This window comes from Eumetopias jubatus, unplaced genomic scaffold (genome assembly GCF_037043125.1).
Source record: "Eumetopias jubatus isolate StellerSeaLion01/CBP00866 unplaced genomic scaffold, mEumJub1_p1.0 scaffold_17, whole genome shotgun sequence".
NCBI classification, from domain to species: Eukaryota; Metazoa; Chordata; class Mammalia; order Carnivora; family Otariidae; genus Eumetopias; species Eumetopias jubatus.
The window spans coordinates 70,768,790-70,796,725 of NW_028274823.1; the positions used below are offsets into that span (position 1 = coordinate 70,768,790).

Consider the following 27,936-nt stretch of genomic DNA (forward strand, 5'->3'; position numbering starts at 1 on the left):
AGCGTCGGGCGGAAGGGGTGCGGGGACCGGTCTCACGTGGTGGGGCAGCCCGGGATCCCGGACCTGCCGCCGCCACCGTCCTCCGTCCCCGCCCGCGGTCCCCAAGCGGGGCTGGCCGCCAGGTGAGCTCCTTAACCTGGAGACTGCCTTCCGTCGCGCCCGCCGGCCCTACTTGGGGCGGGGCCTTGAGGTGAGCTCTTTACCTGAGGACGGCCTCCAGGTGAGCCCCTTCCCGGGGGCCGGCCCTGAGGTGAGCAAACCCCCCCGCTCCCCCGGGCAGGCGCTACGCCCCCTCCCGCGGCCCCCATCCAGGTTATAAGGATGAGCTCCTTAACCGAGGAGGACCCTCCGCCCCGGGTCCGGCCCCGGGCCCTCCAGTGGACAGCAAGCGCTGGGGAGAGCGCACTGGGCTCGCTCCTTCGGCGGCCTCTCACGTAGCTCCTCGTTGCTCTCTTGTGATTCTTGTTGCTTGGTTTCATTCTGCTCCGCAGGGTTCCGCGTGTGGCCGCGCTTAAGCGCCCTTTCCGTGAGTGCTAGCAGGGGTTTGCGTTCGGCACTGGGCTTTTTACGTCTCCTCACAGAGACCTCTGGAGGGCCCCGAGAGCGGAACAAACGTTGTAGCCTCCGGGAGGGTGTCTGGGGCGTCTTTGTAACCAGTTCTGTAAACACTTTTTAAGTACTTTGTAGCTGGTACGGTGGTTTTCTGACATACTGAATTTAGAAGTAAGTTGTTGAGCGGGTACGTCTTGGACGTTTTGACAAAATGGGAAAACTGACAGCACCTGAGTGTCTCTGTTCTCTGTAATAGAGTGAAGGATGCCCTACTGAATGTTAGTGTCCTTCTTGCGGTGTTTGCTCGTTCCTTGTGTAGTTACCTATTGAGGGTGAGTTCTGAAGGTCGGTCTGTAGGATTTCAGGTCCCCTAGATTGAAGAAATGAAAGTGATCCAGCCCTTGGCAAATTCTTTTCGTTTCAGAGTGTATTAGAAACATGGGACTGCGATCATTTTTTGGTATTGTTCTATTTTGTTTTTATATACGATATTTTTATTTCAGTATTTTGAAAAATTTTCCTTTTTGAGGAACTGACTTGTTTTCTTTTATATAATGAAAATCGCTTAAAGTGATGTTTACCCTTTTTATTATGACTTTTAGTAAACTCAAAGCTATGTTTACCTCAGGTTTGTAGAATTATAGCTGGTTGGTATGCATGCTTTCCTTTATTCGCGATTTTATTGTGCTCTATTTTTACAGTTTCAATTGTGTAACTGTATTTTGTAGAGGCTTTCTGGAAGCAGTGCATGTCCCTAAGCTCATATGTAAATGAATAAAGTTACAGTGGGAAGTTACTGTTGCAGCTGAAATAACAGTATTTCTATTGGGGCTGGGTTTATACATTATTTCTATTTTACTGCGTGCAATATTACTGTCTCCAAATACTGCTTATTTCTCTCTCTCAACTAACTTTTTATAAGATTATTTATTTGAGAGAGAGGGAAAGAGAGGGGAGAGCAAAAGCAGCAGGGTGGGGGTGGAGAGGGAGAAGCAGGCTCCCACCCAGCCTGCGGGGGGGGGGGGGGCGGGGGGCTCCATCCCAGCACCCAGGGATCATGACCTGAGCCAAAGGCAGCTGCTTAACCGACTGAGCCACCCAGGCACCCCCCTCAACTATTTAATGGAGCTTTTCTTAGTACATAGTATATTTCAGACGATTTGTGCAGAAACCTTCAGTCTAAAACCACGTGTGAATCTTCTTTCACAAATAATCTGAACACTGGGTTTTGCCCAGTTGTATTCCTTCACGATCACCTCTGAGGATTTTTGCCCAGTTTTATTCCTGCACAGTCAGCTCACAGCAGGAATACTCTTACGTATGTCTGTATAATCCTTCTGCCTGCTTTTGTCTGAATTTCCCCCAGAAAATTCATGGGCTGAAGCATTAAAAATTTTTTTAATTTAAATTCTATTTAGTGGACATATACTGTATTATTCGTTTCAGAGGTAGAATTTAGTGATTCATCAGTTGCATTCAACACCCAGTGCTCATTACTTCAGGTGCCCTCCTTAATGCCCATCACCCAGTTATCCCCTTCCCCCCCCATCCTCCTTCCCTCCAGCAACCCTGTTTGTTTCCTATGATTAAGAGTCTCTTATGGTTTGCCTCCCTCTCTCTTTTCATCTTATTTTATTTTTCCTTCCCTTCCCCTGTGTTCATCTGTTTTGTTTCTTAAATTCCACATGAGTGAAATCATATGGTATTTGTCTTTCTCTGACTGACTTATTTCACTTAACATAATACCCTGTAGTTCCATCCATGTCATTGCAAATGGCAAGATTTCATTCTTTTTGATGGCTGAGTAATATTCCTGTGCGCGCGCACGCGTGTGTGTATACATATATGTGTATATATGTATATGTGTGTGTATATATATGTATATACCCCCCCACACACATACTACATCTTTATCCATTTATCGTGGGACATCTGAGCTCTTTCCATAGTTTGGGTACTGTGGACTTTGCTGCCATAAACATTGGGGTGCATGTGCCCCTTTGAATCACTATGTTTGTAACCTTTGGATAAATACATAGTAGTACAATTATTGGGTTGTAGGGTCACTCTATTTTTAACTTTTTGAGGAACCTCCATACTCTTCTCTAGAATTTGCATTCCTCCCAACAGTGTAAGAGGATTCCCCTTCCTCTGCATCCTCGCCAACATCTGTTGTGTCCTGAGTTCATTTTAGGCATTCTGACCGGTGCAAGGTGGTATCACTTTGTGATACCACTCATTGTGGTTTTGATTTGTATTTCCGTGATCATGGGCTCATTGTGGTTTTGATTTATATTTTCGTGATCATGGGCTACAGCATTTTATGTATAGATTTATACCCAATGTTAAGGTATTTTAATTCACTAAAATTGTTTTTTAAAAAAGGAATATATTCTCTAGGATTTTGATGGATTCCTGTCTCACATTGGGGTCTTTCATCCATTTTGAGTTATCTTTGTGTATGGTGTTAGAGAATGGTCAAGTTTCATTCTTCTGCACATGGCTGTCCAATTTTCCCAGCACTGTTTATTGAAGAGACTGTCTTTTTTTCCATTGCGTATTTTTTCCTGCTTTGTTGAAGATTATTTGACCATAGAGTTGAGGGTCCATATCTGGGCTCTCTATTCTGTTCCATTGGTCTGTATGTCTGTTTCTGTGCCAGTACCATGCTGTCTTGGTGATCACTGCTTTGTAATATAGCTTAAAATTGGGCAATGTGATGCCCCCAGCTTTATTTTTCTTTTTCAGCATTTCCTTGGCGATTTGGGGTCTTTTCTGATTCCATACAAATTTTAGGATTGTTCTAGCACTTTGAAAAATGTCATTGGAATTTTGATTGGGATGGCATTGAAGTTATAGATTGCTCTGGGTAGCATAGACATTTTAACAATGTTTATTCTTCCGATCCATGAGCATGGAATGTTTTTCCATCTTTTTGTGTCTTCAATTTCTTTCATGAGTGTTCTGTAGTTCCTGGAGTATAGATCCTTTACCTCTTTTGTTAGGTTTATTCCTCTTTGACATCGGCCACAGCAACTTCTTTCAAGATACATCTCCAAAAGCTAGTGAAACAAAAGCAAAAATGAACTTTTGGGACTTCATCAAGATAAAAAGCTTCTGCACAGCAAAGGAAACAGTCAACAAAACAAGGAGGCAACCCACGGGAGAACATATTTGCAAATGACACTACAGATAAAGGGCTGGTATCCAAGATCTATAAAGAACTTCTCAAACTCAACACCCAAAAAACAAATAATCAAGTCAAAAAATGGGGAGAAGACATGAACAGACACTTCTCTGAAGAAGACATACAAATGGCTAACAGACATATGAAAAAATGTTCGTCATCATTAGCCATCAGGGAAATTCAAATTAAAACCACATTGAGATTACCACCTTACACCAGTTAGAATGGCAAAAATTGAGAAGGCAAGAAACAACAAATGTTGGAGAGGTTGTAGAGAAAGGGGAACCCTCTTACACTGTTGGTGGGAATGCAGGTTGGTTCAGCCACTTTGGAAAACAGTATGGAGGTTCCTCAAAAAATTAAAAATAGAGCTACCCTATGACCCAGCAATTGCACTCCTGGGTATTTACCCCAAAGACACAGATGTAGTGAAAAGAAGGGCCATGTGCACCCCAATGTTCATAGCAGCAGTGTCCGCAATAGCCAAACTGTGGAAAGAGCCAAGATGCCCTTCAGCAGATGAATGGACAAAGAAGATGTGGTCCATATGTACAATGGAATATGACTCAGCCATCAGAGAGGATGAATACCCAACTTTTGCATCAACATGGATGGGACTGGAGGAGATTATGCTAAGTGAAATAAGTCAAGCAGAGAAAGTCACTTATCATATGGTTTCACTTATTTGTGGAACATAAGGAATAGCAAAGAGGACGTTAGGAGAAGGAAGGGAAAAATGAAGGGGGGGGAATCGGAGGGAGAGATGAACCATGAGAGACTGTGGACTCTGAGAAACAAGCTGAGGGTTTTAGAGGGGAGGGGAATGGAGGATGGGTTAGCCTGGTGATGGGTATTAAGGAGGGTACATACTGCATGGAGCACTGGGTGTTACACGAAAACAATGAATCATGGATCACCACATCAAAAACTAATGATGTATGGTGATTAACATAATAAAATTAGAAAAATAAAAAAGGAATATATGTCATGTATGTAATAATATGTATGTGATGTTCATTTTTTGGTGCCTGTTGAGTTTGACCGTAATATACTTTTTCCATTTTAAATTATAGATAAAGTGTAGCAATGGCTGCTGTTTACTCTGGCATTTCCTTTAAGCTTAAAAGCAAGACAACTTCTTGGGAAGATAAACTAAAACTAGCTCACTTTGCTTGGATTTCCCACCAGTGCGTTCTTCCGAATAAAGAGCAAGTAAGTGTAATGTGAAGTTACATTTTTACAACCGAAAAGAATGGTCACTTATATGAATTGTATATCGACATTTAAAATTTGAAAAGATTAAAGGAAAGGTTGGAGGTTAAAAGTAATGTCAGTAAAAAACTGCACGAGTTAAATATTTCATTGACAGAGTTTTCCTGTTACGAAGTCTCAGCATTTCTTTTATTTTTGGAAGCATCTCATATTTCGAATTAAGTATATGCTTCAGTGAACAAATTGGGAATTGAGTATAGAAATTAGAATCTGAGTCTGTGGGTAGCTCCATTTGTTTATAAATCCAAGGTGATGCTCCATAAGCAACTGCTTGTTGGTGCTTTGTTAAACATCTCTGAAATTTGGTAAATTGACAGGGAAATAGAGAAACTTTAGTATTTGTAGTAAGCCATTCTAGAAATAGATTAGGAACCAAGAAAGGCTTTTCTCTTTGTTAACATTTTTCAGGCTTATTTGGCAAAAACAAACAAACAAAAAAACTGTAAAACACTAGAGACCCCAGGATGTTGAACTCATGAAATTGGATTAACACAAACCATATGCTAGTATTAAGGAAGACTGTGCAAAATGTGTCAAAGATGGATGACATCTATTAAAATGATGATGAGGTACAGTATGTAGAGCACTCTTAACATCCAGTGGTTCCTAAACCTGGCTGCACCTGAGAATCGTCTTGGCAGCTTGATAGTCACCTGGCAAGTGCTACCTAGGGTGAGATGAAAGGGGAAGTGGTGGTGGCAGTTTGATTAAGGTCTCACCCTGTCTCATGGTGAGAACCTTTTTCCGTTTTAGCATCTGACAGTTGCATACTGGTATTGAGAGTTCTGCTATCATGAGCTGAGGCCTCACTGCCTTTCCTCTTGTTTATGACTAAGGGACTATGTCACAGTAATAGAAACTATGTGTGACCAACCCTTCTTTTCATAAAGCACTTGTGCATTATTTTGCAGAAGACTGTCTATGTCTTCTGAGGAAGTAAATAGACCTAGAGGTTTTACGGGTAACATGGGAAGCCAGGACACAAGCTCTGTTTTTTGACTCTGCATTTTTGCTTCTGTGTGTGATTCATTTTGTGGCCATTCTGAGCAATTGTTGTGCTTCTAACTTTTGAAAATTAGTCTAATGAGAAAAGTTGGAAGAAACTGTTAGAGTTTCATTTGAAACTTTTTATTGGCCCTACATGAAGACAAAATTACTTTTTCTTTTTATTCTTTAATAATAAGCATTTTAAGATACTAGGACATTTATATAATTTTCCAAAGGTAAGTTTTAAAGGACAGCTTTTTCCCTGGCAATTGGATTTGGTTATGCATGGAATGTCTTTTTAATTAAAATGTCCAATATCTTTCTTTCGTGGTAAAGAAATTCATTTATTTTTAGAGCATATTTCTTCCAAATTCAGGTATTACTTGATTGGGCAAGACAGTCACTGATTGCATTTTATAAGAAAAAACTTGACCTGAAGGAAGACATTGTTGAAAGGCTTTGGATCTATATAGATAACATTCTACACAGCAAAAAACTGCAGGATCTGCTCAAGAATGGAAAGACAATTAACCTTCAGATTTCCCTAGTCAAGGTAACTATCTGTTTTCTGTGTTGTCCTGTATGTGTGACATGTATCTCTGTTGATTTCCTGTTAATTATTGAAGATGCAGGAAGTATCAAGGTAGAGAAAGAGAAGGAAGTAATACTAGAATTATAACGATGACTGATATTTATTGAATGCACATGGTATGCTCTATGCTGCGTGAAACACTTTCTGTTTAATGTTCAAGGAAAGCTTAGAACTATTTCATAGAGTGGTCGTTGATTACCTTTTTAATTGGAAAATGTCGCCAGCAAGTAATACTACTTTGTGCTCCCTGCCCCCCCCATCCCCCCACTTTTCCATTGTCCTCAAGGAAGACCAAAGGCCAAAATTTGGATAGGAATTTCCTCAAAGTTTTTTGAGTCAAAGCAATTTTGAAGTCTCAGATTAGAATTAATGAACTTCATTGTCACAACTGAGTGTTTTGAAATACTGTGAGAATAGTTGGTGACAATAGCACGTAGTGTGCGCCAGGGACAAAGAGGTTCAGTAACTTGTTAAAAGTCACACAGCTCGTAGTGGCACATCTAAGCAATTCAGCTTAGATGCTAAAGATGGACGGTGGCCTTGGGCTGTGATCCTATCGTCCAAAATATATTTTTATAGTCAATTACACTGTTTTTCTATTTAAAAAGCCAAAGCTGAATTGCAGATTTAGGATGTAAGCAAAAGCAATCTTTGGAATTTAAGTCTTACAAAAACCCAGCTCTTTAAATAGGGACAGCAGAATTAAAAAGGTACTGATTCCTTTTCTGAATTCATGTTGGTAGGAGATGCATGAATGAAGGACTTAAAACAGGTACTCTGCCTTCTCAGTGCATTAAGCAAATGTCAAGTTCATTTAGATGTGATAATCTGGGGATTTCTTTCTCATCAAGATACGGGCAAAGAGTGAGTTCATTGATTCTCTTGTATTTTTCTTATATATGTGTATAGTCAGTAATGAGTTTTTTTCTTAATGTTCAGATCATAAATGAGAGAATAGCTGAATTCTCTCTTTCGGAATCCCAGAGAAGTACGTGTGCTGTGCTGAGCTGCTGCCAGGGCATCCTCTCGACTCCTGCCCTTGCTGTCATCTACACGGCTAGACAGGAGCTGATAGTGGCATTGCTGAGCCAGCTGTGCTGGTTGGCCTGTAGGCAGCCAGAAGGAACCGAGGTGGCCCAGTTATTCGAGGTCATTCGCCTGGCACTTGGCCACTACCTCTCGATCCAGCAACAGCAAGTCAACCCAAGACGTGCCTTTGGGGAGGTGACTGGACACTTGCTTCAGCCCTGCCTGGTCCTGAGGCACTTACTCTCGGGGGGCACGTGGGCACAGGCTGGGCAGGGCCAGCTGCGGCAGGCGCTGAGCCGGGATGTAAGGAGTCAGATTGAGGCCATGCTTCGAGGTGGAGCTTTTCAGCCCGAGTTACTCTCATCCTACAAAGAGGAGCTCTTGGACCAGCAGCAAGGGGACAAGAAGATAGGGGCCATGAAGAATCTTCTAGCTCCCATGGACACTGTGATTGCCAGGCTGGTAGATGCTGGCTACTGTGAACCGTCCCTTCATGCTGCTGTTGTAGCCAACTCAGTGGCGTTGCTGTATAAGCTCTTTTTAGATTCTTACTTCAAGGAGGGGAACCAGCTTCTCTGCTTCCAGGTACTCCCCAGGCTGTTTGGCTGCTTGAGGATTTCACACTGGCAGGAGGAGCAGCTAAAAGCCCTGGCCACATCAGATTGGACCACAGAACTCCTGGTTGTAGAACAGCTGCTCAACTCAGTGGCCAACAACAATATCTACAACATTGCTGCTGATAGGATCCGGCACGGAGAGGTTCAGTTCCACTTTTACCGCCGTTTGGCTGAGCTACTGATAAACCATTCACAAGCATCTGTGCCGGCCTGGTTCCGCTGCCTCAAGGCTTTGATGTCTCTGAATCATTTGATTTTGGAGCCAGACCTGGATGACCTGTTGGCATCAACTTGGATCGATGCAGAAGTGACAGACTTTCGAACCAAAAAAGCACAGGAGGCGCTTCTTCACACTCTCTTCCAGACGTATGTCAAACTCCGACAAGTGCCACGATTGTTTGAGGAGATTCTGGGGGTGATCTGTCGTCCAGCTGCTGAGGCGCTGAGGCAGCCCGTACTGACCTCGGGCCCCTCCAGGGTGCTCAGTGAGTGCCTCCTGGAGTTGCCTCCGAGTCAGATCTTGGACACGTGGTCCCTCGTGTTGGAGAAGTTCCAGTCTTTGGTCTTACCTTATTTGCGGGGTGATGCTGACATGGCCTTGAAGTCGCTGTCCCTGAGCTCATTGCTGCACTGCATCATGTTCAATATGAGGAGCCTGGACAGCAGCACCCCTCTGCCCGTCATCAGACGAATGCAGTGCATGATGGAGAGGATGCTCCGAGAGCTTGTGAGGCCCCTGTTGGACATCCTCCTGGACCCCCAGGGCCCAGAGCTTGAGCTCTGGCTACAGAAGATCAGTGACTCTGCACTCTTGCTCTCTTACACTTGGGCCCAGGTTGACACCATGCTCAGTATAAACTGTAGCCAGTATCACTCTGTGTCTGGGGCTCTCACAGATGTTGCTGTAGAGATCTCAAACCTCCCTTTGTTGCTCCCAGGTGTTGAAACATGCCATTGGAAGAAGATAGAAAAGTTTACAGCTCAGTTTGACTCTCTTGGCAGGTATTGTTTGGAACAGCTCTACCTGCAGAAAATGAAAAGGACTTTAATACAAACTAGTTGCCAGTCTGAAGAAGCCCTCTGCAGTTTGAAGTGTGATGCTGCCTACATTCTTGGTTCTGGCAGAGAAAGCTTGAATCGAGGGGCAGCAGCTTCCTGGGATGGCCAGGCTGGGACAGTGAGTGCACTCACATACCCTGTAGCTCACTGGCACTTGATTGTGTCGAATCTCACAATTTTGATATCCTATCTTTGTCCAGATGATGTGAGATCCCTGGCCAGTGTGCTGCTAAGAACTTTACTAGTGAGCAAAGCCCAGGAAGGCTCAGCAGATGAAGAGCCAAGCATCACACTTGAGAAGATATCCAGCGCTATCCTTCATAGCCCTCTCTTTCCTGAAATGCAGTCTCTTCATTCTGCTTTCTTAATGTGCCTAACTGAAGGATGTACTAGCATCCTTTGTTCTGGGGCCCAGAGTGACCCGAGTCTTCTCAGTCAACAACTGCCCTGGCTTTTTGAAAAGGACCACATGGTGGTGGCTCTTTGGGAAAACAGATTTGCAAAAGTCGGACCTGAAAGTGTAGAACCAAAAGGAGAAATTGCCCAAAACTTACTGTCCTTGGTCAAGAGTGACTTCCCCATTCAGCTGGAGGGAGAACAATTAGACAGCATCCTGGGACTTTTGGAAGTTATTTCTGCTCTGCAACTGGACAGCCTCTTGACTCCCTATCATGTGCATTATTTTCTCCTATTATTGTCAGTGGCCATCACCAAGCTGGGTAGCTCTTGCTCCTCCTCACTGACCCTCAAGTTTTTGATGACTTGCTACCGGCTTCTTGGTTACCTGCAGAGAGGGAAAAGCGCTCGCTCAGTGCTCAAGATTATGTATGTTAGTGATATTTTTGAGATTATGTTGACCTCGTTGTTCAAAGCCAGTAGTAGATTTCCTGTTAATATAGATGATCCCTCTTGGTCGGAATTCCTCCAAGTGATAGGGGCATTCTTAGAACAACTAATGCAGATGCTTATCCAGATGAAGCTCAGCTTGGTGCTCAATTTCGGGAAAATCACTGGATTCCTCCACAAACTGTACACTGAAGCAACTGCAGGCAAACAGGTGGAAAATCAGAATCCTTGGGGCCGGCAGCTCCTTCTGGTGTCTTTAACCAAGTTGTGCCAAGTTCTGGGGCCTTTTGTCAGAGAGCGGAAGCAGCAACATGAGGCCCCAGCAGTGCTATCTGAGTTGCTGCAGAAGGCCATTCTGCACACAGGAGCTGTGCTGCAGCTCTGCTGGGCACAGGGGGCCCAGGGCCAGCACCTTCCCTCCGTCTTCATCGCGTCGGTCAGCACGCTCTTGGAGGCAGAGGTGGGCCAGCACTCCAGGCACAGGACAGAGATTTCCCGGATGACAGACAGGATTCCACTGTCCCATACTGCCTTCTACCAGAATGTTTACTCTCAACTACTGTCAGAGTTGCCGGCTCTTGCAGGAGATAGTCAGTGTTTCCAGGCAGCCATGCGGTTTTTAACTCTGTTCTTTTTGGCCCCAGAACTACATCCCAAGAAGGATTCTGTTTTTACCTCCATGTTTCATTCTGTGAGAAAAGTTCTTGGAGGTAAGATGTTTTCTCTTGAGCTAATTCTGTGCTGTAGAGCTTTTGGTAAAAGCAAGTAAGCCACCAGCAAGGTGAGTGTCCCTCCATCCCCCACACCCTTTCGGAACAGGTGTTCATTTCAGAAGGTACAGGCCAGTGAGCCGGGAGGAACACCTCCTCACCCCCAGTCCACTCCCAGGAACTCATTTCTGGTATCTGCATTCACTGCACGGATAAGCAGTAACCCTCACAGTTCTGCTTTGTACACAAATAGTAACCTTCTAGGTATATTGTTTGGCACTTTAGTTTTTCATTTATTTTGGAGATTGTTCTAGGTTATACTTTTGAAATCTATTACTTTAATCTTTTTTAGCCTTTATCTGTCCTGGCCCTGGATGGGCAACATGTATAATTTCATCTTTCTTAGTAGGCTCTTTTGTATCCGATTTTCAGGGCCATCTTCAGTGACTTAAGAAAGATATAAAACTTGCCAACTTAAAAAATGCAGTGACTTAATTTATAGGAAGCGTCATAAAATTCCTTGAGGGCCAGACTCCCACTCCTAGTCTCAGTGTGGTACCTGGTCGTCATCAGGCTGTGGGTGCTAATAGGGCAGAAGCTTAGCTGTCATCTTGGTCTTTTAGTCTGATGTCATCCTTCTGGGCCAGCCAATCAGTGCTGCAAACCTAGCCCACGTCTGTGTGCAGAAGCGTTCAATATCTGCTGTCCCCTAGCTCAAAGGCCAATGGGCCAGATTTGTCTCTGTTTCAAGATAGCACTGTTTCAAGTTAGTGAAGTTTGTTTTCTTTTTCTTTTGGTTGTTCCTGAGAGGTTGGGCTTAGGACAGTCCTTAGAGGTGAGGCTGGGGAGTCCCTAACTCTCAGAACGAATGCCGACTTCTGTTTCTCAGTGGAGAAGCTGTGACAGGCCGGGGGGAGCCACAGATGGGGCTGCAGGCGTGCTCAGATACAAGAACGTAAAATAGGGCCTTGTAGGAAGCAAAGCTGCCCAGGCCAGCGCCAGAACTGGAGTGTTGAGGCCAGAATAACACTGCTGTTGTTTCCCTTTCAATAGCCTTTCTATCCCCGCCTTGATTGTGGATTGACTGAAAAGGCTTTTGTGTCACATGTTCTGTCTTATTCTGTCAGCGACTCTTTTAGGGAATGGTGTTCACCTTAGTGGAGGCTAGAATTTAGTCTTTTATTAACACTAGTTACAGTGTCCTAAATGAGGCATCTAAGAAATGGCCCCTGGTGGTCTGAAGCTCTGGCCTCTGTTCCCCTTTGTTAAACAGATCCTTCTTTTCCCTCCAATCCTCTTGACTTGAGGTGGCCTCTCAGTCCTAAGTGTATGTCTGTGGACTTGGGGCACCTCTGGCTCCAGGGACAGAGCCTCAGCTGTGGCAGACTGGGGGCCGAGGCCATCTGCCCCGCTGCCCCTCAGACCACGGGCTCAGGTGTTGCTCTTGGGTTCAGGACTCATAGCCTTGAGCTGCTAAACTTTGTCTAGAAAAGGGACTGGAGTGAGAGGTCTGGAAGAAATGCCTACTGAGGAGGGCCCAAAACTTTGAGGGGGAGAGACAGAGTTAAGGGGGCTGTGGATAACCAGAGTGTGGCCCTCTGTGTCCTCAGGGGTGTTTCAGGTAGGTTTCCCCTCGTCAAAGTGAGCATTTGTTAGGAATGCTTTCCAACAGTAGAATAGACTACCTCAATTCAATCACAAAAAAACAATTACTTTTACAAATATTTCATATATATGTGGCTATGTTCTACTCGAGGTGAATGCAGTGTTGATTTTGACCTATCTAATCAAGTCAACAGACATTCACACAAATCACACAAATTGCAGGACAGTGAAATGCTGTCAGGTACACCAGAACTAGGGGACTGTGGGTTGAGAGTTTGTATAGGCAAAGCAGTAGTTGGCAGTGGCCTTTGAGGGATAGGCAGGGTGGGTGGAGACAGTGGGGAGTGCTAATGTTGAGCCTACCATGTGGCGGACACTCTGCAGTGCTCCTTTTATTTGCCAACCACGGGAGTTAGTGCTGTTATGCCCATTTCACTGATGAGGGAATGGAGGCTCAGAGAGCTCATGAGTCCAGGATCTGACAGCTTGTAGGACACTTTCGGGCTGACGTCTTTCTCTCTCAAAGCCTGTTGTCCCCTCCACCCTCAGTGCTTACGGAGTGAGCAAAGACTGAGACATGGGAGGGTATTCTGGCAATGTGGAACAGTCTGGGCTGAAATGTGGCTAGGAAGGTAAGCTGGCATCAGACAATAAAGGGCCTTAAATGCCCTGACTTTGGGCTCTAGTATGAAACCCTGGGGCCATTAGAAGGCTTTCCTGCATCAAGGGGCGCCTGGGTGGCTCAGTCGGTTAAGTGTCTGCCTTCTGCTCAGGTCATGATCTTGGGGTCCTGGGATCAAGCCCCACATCGGGCTCCTGGCTCAGCGACGAGTCTGCTTCTCATCTCTCTTGCTCTCTCTCACTCTCAAATAAATAAATAAAATTCTTAAAAAAAAAAAAGGCTTTCCTGCATCAAGTGGGAAACACCTGGATGACTGAGGCAGATAGGCACTGAAAGTTTGGAGCTCTTTTAATGTCTTCAACATTCCCATCTCTCTCAACGTACCACGCCACGCCCGTGTCCCTACTGATTTTACAAAAGAATACAGGCATACCTCATTTTATTGTGCTCTTCTTTATTGAGCTTCACAGATACTCCATTTTTTACAGTTTGTGGGCTTGGGGCAGCCTTGCTCAGGCAAGTCTGTTGGCACCATTTTTCCAGCAGCATTTGCTTCTTCGTGTCTCTATCACATTTTGGTAAATCTTGCGATATCTCAAACTTCTTCATTATTAACATTTGTTAGGATGATCTGTGATCAGTGATTAAGACTCAGAAAGCTAGATGGTGGTTAGTATTTTTCAGCAAGAAAGTATTTTTAAATTAAGGTATGTGCATTGTATTTTGGACGTAATGCTACTGTACACTCAGTAGACCACAGTGTAGTGTACACATAACTTTTATCTGCTCTGGGTAACCCAAAAATTCATTTGATTCATTTTATTGCAATATTTGCTTCATTGCGGTGGTCTGGAACCGAACCTGTCCTGTCTCCGAGGTACACCTGTACAAGGAAAGTAGGAAAAGTATGGAGAAAGTAGCAGTCACCTGTGTTCCATAGTCCAGTGTTCGGCATTGCTGACCGTTGTCATCATCCTCTCAGGCTTTCCCCTTCCCTGTGCTGTGTGTGCACTCTGCACAGGTCAGCTGTGTGCAACAGAGCACTCTTGCTCTCTGGCATGTGCCCCGCCTTCTCTGCTTGCTCCACGAGTATTTCCATGCCTCTACAATCATGATTTTTAAGGGCTGGGGCCCCATTCATCGTGTGGTTATTCTAGTATATTTCACCTGCCCCTTTTCTATCATATCTCAGCAGTTTTGGTTTCTTCTCCACACAGATCCTGCAGTTCCAGTTGAGGTAATTCAGGATATTGAACCTCATTTGGGAGTCTTGTTCACCCAGATGTTAGAAGTTGGGACAACAGAGGACTTTAGGATGGTGATGCAGTGTATTCTCCAAGGATTAGACATCAGTAACATGTGGAAAGCCAATCTGCAGGTGGGTACTCCTTTTCTCCCTTGCATGGCAGGCACATAAATAATAGCTCAAATGGGAAACTTAGTTGAGATGCGATGTCACCCCTAAAATTAAACACACAAGATCAAACCCCAAGGGGATGTTTATGGAGGTAGCCCTGGCCTGTGGAGAGGCCTGGGACTTTAGTATAAGGGGGCCTTATTTTTTAAAGAGGAACTTTTTCAAATTACAGCTATGTGTGCTTATTATATGAAATTTTAAGTATTGTATACTTATAATCGACATATTAAAAAAAAGCTAAAGTCTGCTCATCTTATGTAAGACATCTCCCATCGTACTTTTTAAAAATTTTGCTTCACTTGGTCACATAGCCCTGATCCCGTTTGAAAATCACTCCGATTAGCAGGCTGCCCTGCAGTCCTTTGCACCGTAGTGTATTTGGTAGTTGCTAATAAAGCCCTGCATTTGCATTTGGCATTACATATTTTGGAGAGCCTCTCTATGGAGTTTACATGCTGGAATTTGGTCTGCTAAACAGCCCTGTGCACTGGACTGGTCAGATGTCCCTGCTTGCACAGGAAGAATGTCACAGAGCTAAGTATCTCAGAGCCAGCAACGCAGCCCATGTCTTCTGGTTCTGAGCTTTCTCTGCCCCATGAGTGGCTTCTTGACTTGCGGTTATAATCAGCACTCAAGCTTGGGTTTTGATTTGGATGGGAGGAGAGCTGGAGAGGGTAATCGAGGCCACAGAGGGGCAGCAGGGAGAACTCACATCTCCTGTATGTGAGCAAGGAGCCCCGGCTGGACCAGAGCCACTGCTCTGCACCAGTCCCCTCCTCATTGTCCGTGGCTCTTTCCCCTCTCTCTGCAAGATTTCATTGTGTACATTTGCAGCACGACTGGGCCCTAGCTTTGAGAAGGTTTCACTGTATTTTTCTATTTAAACCAGTCAGTTAGAAGGTTTATGGAGGAGGCGAGGCTGGAGCCTGAGCATTCAGAGCTGGAGAGGATTTGGATGGGGGGCTGTTGCTATGGAGAGAGGGAGGAGGGCGTTGTGTGCACAGCAGGGCAGAGGTGGTGTGGGTGTGAGAGGTAGACAGCAAGGGAGGCACCAGTGTGCAGGCCCTGTGTGGGTACACGCATCCTGCAGGTGGGCAGGAAAGTGAGCCCCCAGCTCGGGAGAGGGCGGGGCTGCTGGGGGGAGGGTAGCCATACGTAGGGGTGTGGCTAATCACGGAGGGAGAGATGGGAAGGAAGCTGAGAGCAGAGGGCTGAGGCCAGAATTGTATGGGTTGTGGGGCTGCAGTGTTAGGGGGGGAAGGGCTGGCACGAGGCTGAAATTTGATGGTGTAAAATGCCAGCAAGGGTTGGACGTTTATTGACATAGGCACTCAGTAAAGTGAGTTCCCTTCCCACATAGTTCCTTCCTCATGGTTTAAAACCATCACCTGCAATTGTGGCACCAAATCTAATTGTTTCACTTTGTCCCTGTTTTCCCCTGACTCCTCCTATTATCCACAAGCATATGCTGTTCTTGCGTAGGTAGGTTATAGCTTGCCGCCTCTTTCCACACTATCTTGACGGGATGGGATCTCTGTAATTAGGTCGCTGTGTCCGTGTGTGGTCTTCTTTTATTTCACTATCCTGGCTCATTTGCATGCTTGGTTTAGTGAGATGCTACTGAAAAGGCCTCCCCTTGGCCACAGTTCTGCTCATATGCATTTATTTCCTGGCTGCCTGGTGATAGAAGGGGCCTCACCCTCAGGACTGAGCCCAAACCAGGTCTTGTCCATGCCCCGACACCAGGGTTCTAATTTCTGTTCTGTCTCTTCAGCACCCGTGACTGGGTTTCTTCCCAAGCTGGACTTCTTAAGAGAGAGCTGGCTATTTCTGCTAAGTTTTTGTCCCTTTTCTCTCAGGCCATTTTGTCAGCTGTTACATTGACCAGGTTGCTCCTGAACTGCCCACTCGGCGGAGAGAAAGCGAGTCTGTTCTGGTGTGCGTGCCCCCAGATAGTCACGGCTCTCACTGTGAGTACCCCTGAGCGGTGCCCTTCATTTCACTTCATCTTATCACCCCTGTTCCTCTGCAGACAAAAGGCTGCATTTTGGCTTCTGCCATCTCTGGTTCTATGCAGAGTATGTTTCTGGGCACTCCGTCCTGATGATGGCTGCTGGCAGGATGCTTTTCTGTCAGTGTGTGTGCTGTACGTGCTTTTGTGTGTCTGCAAATGCTGGTGTCAGCTCCAGATGTGGGGAGGTGGCGCGAGGGGGTGTTAAGGAGCCCCGGAAGCATTAGGCAGGCAGTAATAGGAGGCGTGCAGTGATAAGATGGGGCTCCTGTGGAAGCCCGTTGAATGTAGATGAGATGAGAAGGAATTCTGGGGCTTTCTTTTGTCCCCACCAAATTCTGTAGTCAGTTTAGTGCATTTGTTCATTTGTAGGGGGGTTGTATATGTTTAAAATCTATGATATAGTGAGAAAAGAATGGCTTTATAGAATGGGACAGTAACGTTGCAGATAGATTATTGTTAAATCGTTAACCCCATTGTTAAATTTTGGCACCTGGTGAATATACATGGCAGTCACATGGCTTTTTGTTTCACTAGCACAAAAACCTAGTTTTGATTGGGACTGTCTCAGTGTTTTTGCCATCTGGAGAGTCTCCAGTCAGTATTCTTGCACTTGGGTTTGAAAGATCAATATCTATTTTACCATCATTATCAGCTGTAATTCACTTGTGCCACCTGAGAGAATTGCCCTGGATTAGCATCTTCTCAGGGCAGAAGGATCTAAAGAGTAGACATATCGTTCCCTCCTATTCTGTTTTGTTGCTTTGTTGTTTTCCTGGGAATCTGCATTAGTGGCTGAATCTCATCTTTCCCTGGTGTGTGTAGTAGGTGTCAGGAGGAAGAGTGCAGGGAATTGGGGCAGGGGGGAGAGAGGGACTCATGTGTTAGGCAATCAGTGTCAGTGGTGTGCACAGTAGGGCTGCATTAATAGAGACACTAGGCCAGAAACCACATAGGTAAATCTAAAAGTAGATTTACCAGCATGAAGTCAGCACAGTTGGAGTCCCCAGGCCACGGGAGCGCTGTGCGAGGCCCCAGCAGGCTGCGTCAGGGCTGCTATATACTCCTGTAGCCTGAGGATGAGGGTCAGAGGTGAGCTCTCCCAGGTTAGGGGGGTAGAACTTTGAGTTAGCCCTCATCTTGAGCCTGTTCTCTTTATTCTCTAGAACAGTAATTGAACATCTTAGCTAGAGCTGATTTTTTTTTTTTTAAAGGTCTTATTTATTTGTTGAAGAGAGAGAGCACAAGCAGGGGGAGCGGCAGGCGGAGGGAGAGGGAGAAGCAGGCTTCCTGCTGAGCTGGGAGCCTGATGTGTGGCTCGATCCCAGGACCCTGGGACCATGACTTGAGCCGAAGGCAGATGCGTAACGACTGAGCCACCCAGGCTTCCCTAGAGCTGATTTTTTATGAAATGTAACAAATGAACTTTAATTATAGATACAACTAATGATCTTTTTGGGAAAATATTGTTATGTATGTCTGATGTGAAGTTTTCCTGTTCTGAGAAATTGGATGAGTCAACTCTTGTAAGAAGTTCATTCTCTTCGTGGTTGATGAGTCCAACAAAAAGCATGGACCAAAATGGCCAAGTCCTCAGTAGGTCGCCTTCAGAGATTGAACACTGGCCTCCTTGTCTCTTCAAAGTGCTTTCTGACCGCATAAGTACATTTTGGACATTCTTACCTCTGTCTACTTCAGTTTTTATATTCTTTCTTTAGAGAATCGCCTTCATTTTCTTTCCTTTGTTCCTTCTTTTCCTGTAGCTGCAAAACCGAGAGGCTTGTCAGGAGCAGCCTGTGCCCGTGGCAGTGGTGGGGCCTATTTTGGACGTCCTGGCGGCCCTGCTGCGACAGGGGGAGGAGACCATCAGCAACCCGCACCATGTCAGCCTGGCCTTCAGCATCCTGTTGACAGTCCCTTTGGACCACCTGAAGCCCCCTGAGTATGGGAGCATCTTCCTGCGGGTGCACAATGTGCTCTTCTCCATCCTGCAATGTCATCCGAAGGTGAGGAGGAGGAGCAAGGCATGAGGCAGGGTAATTTTAGCAGCAGTAGAGCTTTACTATTGGAGGATAATAAAGACAGTGATTTGCTAAGCAGACTTTTTGGTTCCAGTAATTTCCAGGGTCACAGTGGTTTCTCAAGCACAAAAATGTTTGATCTTCACATCAGGCTATTTGAGTTTCATCTTTGTTGGGTCTGACACTTAGTGTTTGTATACTAGCTATTTAAGGAAGCTCATTACAAATTGTTCTGTTTTTGCAGACCACACATTTAAAATCTCACTCACTTGCTTAGATGTCTTCATGGGTTTATAACTCAGATGGGTGTAGGGAGTGAGACTTCCTGAGTTCCAGTTTTATAGTATGCTACCTTTGAAATTAAACTGAGTAGGAATAATTGTCCCACAGAAAAGATTCTAGTTCAGCTGCCATCTGTTGAACATTTGCTATGTTTCTCATTTCACCCTTACAGCAAGTCTGTAAGGTAGGTGGTAGTCCATTTTTTTGATAAGGAAACTGAGGCTCAGAGCTGCTAAGTGATTTGACCAATGCCACACAGCTGAGTCTAAATCTTAGCTTCAGAATTGTTGATTCTTTGGCCCGTGTTCTTTCCACTGCACCACTGCTGTACATGTGATGCGTGGGAAGTCATAAATAAGATATGTACACATATACACAGGCACATTCAAATATTTTTAAGTGTTTTAATGTTCTCAAGTTAGAGACCTGATAGCAGCGCCATTTTTAAAAAAATTTATTGTCTGGTAAACTAAGCACTCATGACACTGGGCCTCACTCCAGTGCCTTTGGCCCTGCCTATCTTGTGAGCATCTTTGTTTTAAATCTCTCTGCTGATTGTTAGATTTTTATGTGACCATACAATATAAATGCAATACATATCAATTACAAGCTGAAATTGCCCATCTTGCAAAAGATGCAGGATTTCATGCAGTTGATGAAAAGTGATATTAGAAAGCTGTGGGAATCTCCTGCAGAACCATTGACAAATGATCATTTAGCAGAATTAGACAATTTAACGAAAGGAGAAAATTGACAGGGATAATGACATGGTGTTGCAATAAAGAATGATGTGACTAATAATCACATTCCCACTCACTGTCTGTGGGTTAGAGTGGGGGATGGGGGCCCCATGTGGTGCATGATCACACTGTTGGCCCTGTGCATAGTTGAGTTGAGAAAAGCACCAGGCTAGAATCTGCTTAGGTAAATCTAAAGGGGATAGCATGAGGTCCGCTCAGCCAGCGTACCCAGCAGAACGATCAGCAGCTGGTACCATATTAAGCCAGGGTGTGAACTCAAATAGTCTGGCTCTGGATTTGTGTGCTTTTAATCAATATGATAGCAGAGGCTTATGAGGGGACCTTAGGAAATTTGATGAAGCTCTGGAATACTTTTGCAAAAATGACTTCTTTCAGAGCATGCTGTGGATGTCGGTAATTTGATGTAAAGAATGGGATGTTAGGCTGTCAAGAATTTGGTTGGATAAATTACAGCAAAGGAAAAAATCTCAACTCTTGATTTAGTCTTTGTTCATTCTAAGAATTCTGAGAAAAGAGCAGGACTGGCCGGTAGATCTTTAAAGCACTGTTGGATATGTTCTGTGTCTGTATTGTCCAGCACAGTAAACACAGGCCACACGTGTCTTGACCACTTGAAATGTGGCCTAGGAGCTGTATGACTAGTAACTGAATTTTAGTTTAAGTAACCTCCTGTAGCTCATGGCTGCTTTATCGGGTAGTGTGTTGGTTTGATCATGATCTAAAAGGTGGTTGCGTATAAAAGAAACATGTTTTAAAATTTTCATATTATTCTTCAAGATAAAGTCCCAACCAGACCTTTTCATCACTAAAAAATGAGAAGTTTGGATCCTTCTTTTAAATGGATTTGCTTTATGTAACCTCTTTCTAATGCCAGTTACACTTGAATATGTTGCTATTGTTGCTTCTGTTATTTATTTCTACCCATTTCCAGAATGCACTGGTAACAGCTTATCGTAACAGATTAAGTGGATCCTAAACTGAGATCACTCCATTAGATTCCTAAAGTTAGGAGCCCTATCCCAAACCATTAAAACAAATGTTAAAGAGTCAAGGAAGGTGGGTGAGCTATTTCCCTAGAAAGTTCAGGCAAAAAGAAGTTGTCACGATGTTTTGAGCATCCTGATAGATATGGTTAAGAAGGAAATAAACATGCTCTCATTTAAAGTTGAGACAAACCAAGAGACTCTTAATCATAGGAAACAAACTGAGGGTTGCTGGAGGAAAGGGAGGTGGAGGGATGGGGTAACTGGGTGTTGGGCATTTAGGAGGGCATGTGATGTAGTGAGCACTGGGTATTATGAGAGACTGATGAATCACAGGCCTGTACCTTTGAAACCAATAATACATTATATGTTAATTAATTAAATTTAAATAAGAGTTTATTTTTGTTTATTTTTTTAGATTTTTATATATTTGACAGAGAGAGACAGCGAGAGAGAGAACACAAGCAGGGGGGAGTGGGAGAGGGAGAAGCAGGCTTCCCGCTGAGCAGGGAGCCTGATGTGGGGCTCAATCCCAGGATTCTGGGACTGTAACCTGAGCCGAAGGCAGACACTTAACGACTGAGCCACCCAGGCGCCCCTAAATAAAAGTTTAAAAAAGTAAAGTAGAGCTTGAAATAAGCAATTACATGTTTTTATATTCTTTTTTTCTGTTATTATTACAGGTAATGCTGAAAGCCATCCCTTCCTTCTTGAACTGTTTCAATAGATTGGTGTTTTCAGTTATGCACGAAGGGAGGCAGAAAGACAAAGGTAATGCAAAGTAACAGTATCAGATACATGATTTCAATTGTGTGTATCTTGTGTTGTCTCCGGTCTCCTATGTTACAGAAAATAAAACCACTTAGTTGAGTTTAAGTAAGAAATGTTCAGATCATTAAGTGAATACCCAAAACAATTTTCTAAAAAATTTCAAGCTGTCACCATTTTTTTTTTTTGCTATGTCCAAAACAATAAGTGCATTTGTGATTTTCTAATTGAAATAGTTCTTTTCCTGGGGAAGAAAAAAAGTATCTAGATTCAGGAAATGTTTATTCTCATGTAGAGGGGTTATAAAGTGATGACAAGGGGCACCTGGGTGGCTCAGTCGTTAAGCGTCTGCCTTCGGCTCGGGTCATGATCCCAGGGTCCTGGGATCAAGACCCGCATCGGGCTCCCTGCTTGGAAGCCTGCGTCTCCAACTCTCCCACTCCCCCTGCTTGTGTTCCCTCTCACGCTGTGTCTGTCTGTCAAATAAATAAATAAATAAAATCAATTTCATTTTATTAAAGGGATGAGGTCTGGCAAGTCATCATTTCAGTCTTATCTTGGCAGGGTTGTGTTTGTTTACCAATGAAGTGAGCTGCCATATGGTGATAGCATAAATTATGTGTACAGCTTGTTTTCAGCCTTGAAGGTTGTTGATTCTTGCTAAATTTCTAATTTGGGGCAGAGTCTCATTATTTAAAAATTTGCATGTAAATTGAGGTGTTCTATATTGTGTTGTTTCAAATTTGCATAGCATGGTACCTGATGGAATGCTCTGGGACCAACAAGGAGGGCTTTATAACTCAACTTGGAGGGTGTCTGGGAAGAGCCTGTGGCAGCAGTTCAGGACTAACTAGAAACGTATGAGTGGTACTCAGCCCCCTTCCCCGCTGGGTGAACCACTTCGATGGGTTCTGACTTGTAGATTTACGCTACTTAAACTATTGAGAAAAGTGAAAGGTATAGTTAACACTGGACTATAATTCCCAAATTATTCTGCCTGGTTTTGAGATCAGTCAGTGGCACAATGAGGTCTTTTGCTTTCTCCCAGGCCTGGTGCAGAGCGATGTAATATTGGTGCCAGTGTAAAATTGTGACTATGTTTAGGAACAGGGTAGGGAAACAGGTTCCATCTCCCAAGCTAGCCTTGGTCAGTTGGTGGTGGCTAGCTGTAGCATTGCGTTGAGGCCGCTAAGGTCGTGGTCCTGTTTGAGCTCAGCAAGAAGAGTCCCTGTTTTTACTAGTGATATCTGCCTGGACAGGAGTTGGGAAATGGCAGTGTAGGGAAGGCCCTGGTCCAGCCCTTGCTGAGCAGTGGGGGAGCAGAGCCCTTGTCACACGCTGCCATGTGTCCTTTGTCATGTGTTCTGAGGGAGTGTGGGGGCATGTTTCATGAGTGTGGCTCTGCTGTGTCCATGTTGGTGCAGCTCAGTTACCTCCCATCTGCCAAGACTGGGTTCTCTGATGTGTTCGTAGCTTAACTGAGTAGAGTTTTAACTGTTTACTCTTTTCTTGTTGGTATCTAAGGCACTCTTAATAACCACACATTAACTGTATAGCTGAAATAATAAATGCCAGGTATTCACTGAACTGCATATATGTGCTGAGCACTCTGAAAAGAGGGAAGAAATGGTACAGAGTAGATACTCAAGTGCTGCACTAAAGTACTTGCCTGTTGAAATGTCCAGTGAATGTTAGAAATTTATGTAATTTCATAAAATTATATTGTATCTAGAAAAATTGCAAATATGTAACATGTTTATATATTCAAGGTCTTAAGAAGTCTTATATGAGTCTTATATCTGCCTGCATGATATCTGAAACATGAGGCAAAGGTATAATTAGGCCATCTTTTTTTTTTTTTTTAAGATTTTATTCATTTATTTGACAGAGAGACAGCGAGAGAGGGAACACAAGAATGGGGAGTGGGAGAGGGAGAAGCAGGCTTCCCACTGAGCAGGGAGCCCGATGTGGGGCTCAATCCCAGGACCCTGGGATCATGACCTGAGCCGAAGGCAGACGCTTAATGACTGAGCCACCCAGGTGCCCCTAATTAGGCCATCTTATCTTTAAAGTCATATGATGTAAAAAACTATGTTTTTTAAAGATAATTTTCCAGTTTAAACCTTTCTTATAGACTTTCACCTTTTTTTTAAAATACAGAGCAATCATAGATTTCATCCTAAAATTTTTGATTCTTCTAGACTCCTAAAAAAACACATGTATTCGAGTATTTTAAGTGTTCTTTCCTTTGTAATACAGATAAATATTTGGACATATTATCTCTCCCTCATTCTGTCTGTGAAATAAGACAATGAGTCTGGGAAAAAGGGAAGACTTGAATAATTTTCAGCTGTATTAAAGTTAGAAGGGTTAAAATGCATGGGTTTTGGACTAATCAGTTTGGAAACACTTTGCTTCCATAGGAAGCACAGATGATCTGTCGGTGGCCCTTGAGTGTGCCCGCCTGGTGGAAAGGATGTACAGCCACATTGCAACTCGGGCTGAAGAGTTCACGGTGTTTTCCCCCTTTATGGTGGCCCAGTATGTCACGGAGGTGCAGAAGGTAAACAGAGCTTGCTCCCTCTCACCAAGTGCTTTCATTTGTAGTCCTTGGTAGCAGGGCTTCTCAACCAGAGTGGCATGCGATATCTTGGGCCTGATGGTCCCAAACCATGCATCATAGCAGGCTGTCCTGCCCATCTGCAGGGTTCCACAGCAGCCCTGCAGGGTTACCAGGATGACTGAGTGAGGAGACATTCAAAGGGCTGGTGGTGCTGCCTGGTACCTAGGAGGCACTCCATGACGGCTAACTCTCCCTTCTTGTTGCAGCAGAAGCTGTGGGGCCTGTTTTGGTCAGTTTCTTGAGTAATGAGCAAGCTGAAATGCTCCCTAGGTTTAAGAACAGGAGCTCTCCTAGGGCTAGGCTTAATGGTGATGAGGAAGAAGGGTCTTGGGACCCCCAACAACAGGAGTTCCTGGGTTTATCCTCTTGGAGTGCATCGTGCATGTGAGTCAGCTGCTCTCAGACACTCGAAGTAGATGACATGGTAGAGATACTGGCAGATTCATTCAGCTCCATTAAACAAAAGTACCTTTGTCCTATTTAACCTGACTCTTTGATTTCATGTTCTGGATAATTAATTCATTGTTCAGCAGTGGTCTCACTTTGGAATGTTAGCATGTTATTTCCAAAATTCCACAAGACCCTGTGTGACCCGTGAAGTGAAGACTTCATATCTTATTTGGTTTAAATTGAATGTCAGAGGCTTAGAATATAGTATGTTTCTGTGTGTATCTACTTTTGCAGGTGTAGATATATACATCTGTGTTGTTTATGTTGCTCTCAGCAGAATAGCCCCCCTTTGTAAATCTTGTAAGAATAATGTTAAAACTGCTGGTAAACTTGTTACGTCAAGAGATTTCTCAGGGGAGATTGAGCATTTTCAGAAAATCTGGTATTGCATCCATTTTCATTCTGACCCTCTTTCAGGATGAATCTAGAACTCTTAAATAATTTTCAGGCATGCTGGCTCTGCTTGCTTCAGCCAGTGCAGATGCCTGTCATGTGGGTGGGCACTTGGCCAGGTTTGAGATGGGGCTGGAGTGGGGGTGGGGGGGCTGTAGGATGCAGCCTGCCCTGTGGGTGTGCACGGGGTCCTCATGAGCCATGGTGTGTGGAGGGGTGGGGGCAACATGTGAGGACCCCTTCAGGTCAGCCTTTGAATGAAAGATGGGCTTCGTGTTTGGTTTCCTTGGAATTTCTTAGCGTTTTTATAAAATCTTGGTATTTCATAGGCACTCAAGTCATTGATATATAAGCCTTTGCTGAAAGAAAAGCTGGCATTATTTTGTGTTTCAGTGAAAAATAAAATGAGAGATAGTAATATCACTTAACTAAGGACCAAGAAGAGAGGTGATAATTTGAACCCTTAAGTCACTAATTATTATTCTGAGATTTATTTTATGAAAAGTCTCTGGTTTCCTGGCTTCATTATTCATGTCTAATTTATGCTTCTCAGTTATTTTTTTATTTTAAATCTTGCAAGTCAAAGGCCTTGGGAATTATCTAAGGCTGTAGCATCCCAGAATTCATTGGCGAGAGTCTATGTTTTATCTTTCATTTGTTTTTTAACTCAGTAATGAAGAAAATATTCCATATGTATTAGAGGCTTCTCCTGAGAACTGGAAATATTTCCAGACCAGAAAGACATTTGTAAGTTAAATTAAATGCTGGATAGCTAAATGAATTTCCTTTGCAATCTCGGTAGTCCTGTGGAGTGGGTATGGGTGAAGGTCTGGCAGTGACCTGGTGAGACCACATTAGGCAGGACACGCAGTGACTCCTACAGACCTTGTACCCTCCATGCAGTAATGTGTCATGTTGGGGATGTGCCAGGGGAAATCCTGGGCACTGGTCTCTTTCATCCATAGATCAAACTTACATCTATCTATGTTGACAGCCTAGAGTAAATAGTTTATACTGCCTATCTTGTGTAAGGTCATTTTATGCTACTTAGAGATTTTTTTCATTCATCGGTCAGTGATCTTAGTGTCATAGAAACTGAGTTTTTCCCCTTTGTTTTATAAATAAGTGGGCTGAAACATAAAGATGCACAGTGGTTGTGTAGGCCAGATACTGCGGGCCTTCCTGTGACCCAGCAGGGCTGTGTGCTCGGCGCCATCCTTTGACTGAGGAGCCCTAGTGTGAGGGAGTGGTGGAGCTCGTGGGCCCTGGCCTCTGACTGGCGGGCTTCAGTTCTCCGTTCTGTCATTGAGACAGTTACTTCCACTCCTTTGCTCTTGGAAGTGGAGTTATCTCTTTAGTGAGTGCTGATTAGATGAATAAATGAGTGGTCAACTTACGGGGTCCTCACCTGGCTGGTAAAATTCAGGACTTTTTTGTTTTATTTTTCCTTCTCTAATGCCTTCCGCTGAAATCACAGATAGTTCCACCTTCAGTCCTTGAGTGTTGTTATCATCCATAAATAATAAAACTTAAGATGATTGTCAGAAATTTTTTGAGCTGTCATGTGAAAATGACCGTAACTGAAAAACAGCACCATCTTAGTGACAGAAACAAACTGCCTCTTTAGGTACAGGCCTCCCAGTGGTTGCTTTGGTGAATCTGACTTCTCCGAGTGAATACCATATATCCTCCCCAGAAGCTACATGTTTGCAGAGGGGCATTCACTCTTGTAGGCCATTAAGACATTAATAAAGAATCTGCCAAATCCCCGGCCTGTCTGCCGGAACCTTCCAATTGCTTTTTGGTTTCAGCTCCTAGGGTGTTCGGACGGTTCAGTGCCAGGTTCAGCTGCAACCTGAATGGTTGTGGCAGATGCGAGTAGAGCTGCTCTGTCGGGCTTTTTGTCTAGACAGTAGTCTGAATCTCTTATCTGAAAGTCTGTGTGCAATAACCACCGATACGGCCAAATTGGAGCCAGACTGCCCACTCTTCCTTCTGTTCCCCAGATTTTAGTTAACCCAGAAGAGAGAAAGGGAAGAAAGGCATCTCTAGTCTCAAGAACCGATTCAGCCATTCAGGGGCAGTTAGAAATTCAGATCCCATTGAGCTGTTGTTGATAGAAATAAAAAGATGTATTAAGTGTAATCATAAATCACATCTGATTTGTTTGGATGTGATATCTAATTACTAATATAGGCCTATCAAAGATCCATTTGCGGAGTGTCAGAGCCCGCCTGGCCGCCTGCCTTGCTGGCAGGGGGCAGGGGGGTGTCAGTCACACAGTGAACATTGCTGTACTTGTCCCATGTTAGTGCAGCTTCCCATGCGATTGGTCATGGCAAAGGATTTGGCACAGTGTGCAGGTGGCTCTCATAAGATTTGTAAGTTTAAAGATTCCAGTTTTTTAAATGCCCCTGCTAGGCATCATTCACCAAATAGCAAAGCTACCCCTGTGATTTTTGTGAGGTTTTGTTCCAGGCTTTTGTCACTCGAGTTGGCTTTTATTTCCCTAAAACACAAACTTTTAAGATACAAATATTTATTTCTGTGCAAAATGATAATTTAAAAGGGATGTCTTTTCTCAAGTTGGGGGCCGAATTTGAAACTCCTTGTCAGGTCTTCGGAGGGCTTGGTCTGTGTCTTTGCTCTCACAGAGGGCGTGTCCTTTGACAGGTCACCTTGTATCCGGCGGTGAAGGGCCTTCTGCAGGAGGGCATTTACCTCATCCTGGACCTCTGCATTGAGCCGGACATCCAGTTCCTGCGGGTCTCCCTGCAGCCAGGGGTGAGAGACATCTTTAAGGAGCTGTACAATGATTATGTGAAATACCACAAGGCGAAACACGAAGGAGAGAGAAGATACACGGTTTGAGGCTGTGTTCCGGAAGTACTGCTGGCGTTACTGTGGAGTGGCTTTGACTCTCTGGTCTGGAAGAGCCGGAGAAGGAGAGACTGAAGGTGTTCTAATTTGTGATGTTGAGATATGTGGAATACACTTCGGGTTTATATAATGTATACTGTGTTTTATAGCCATGTTTTTCACACTGAATATTTTTTAACATATCTTTTTAAGCAGTATATATTGCAAATAGAATCCTGATAATTGACCCCAGAATAAGATGAATTTAATAAAAAAAATTGCTGAATCTC

At 44.1% G+C, this 27,936-nt stretch overlaps 1 protein-coding gene across 6 annotated transcripts; it reads left to right on the forward strand.

Moving 5' to 3' along the window:
- On the forward strand, positions 1 to 27,936 carry URB2 (URB2 ribosome biogenesis homolog). 6 transcript variants are annotated; one of them, XM_028104529.2, is made up of 10 exons: positions 1 to 250; positions 4,813 to 4,951; positions 6,375 to 6,551; positions 7,530 to 10,851; positions 14,296 to 14,456; positions 16,355 to 16,465; positions 18,270 to 18,512; positions 21,237 to 21,324; positions 23,745 to 23,884; positions 27,461 to 27,936. In XM_028104529.2, the coding sequence occupies exons 2-10, from the start codon at positions 4,826 to 4,828 to the stop codon at positions 27,656 to 27,658; spliced, it is 4,566 nt and encodes a 1,521-aa protein (XP_027960330.1). In that variant the 5' UTR covers positions 1 to 250; positions 4,813 to 4,825; the 3' UTR covers positions 27,659 to 27,936. The 6 variants fall into 6 exon arrangements, with proteins under 6 accessions (XP_027960330.1, XP_027960332.1, XP_027960331.1 ...); XM_028104531.2 differs by having other exon boundaries at positions 1 to 220; XM_028104530.2 differs by having other exon boundaries at positions 1 to 190.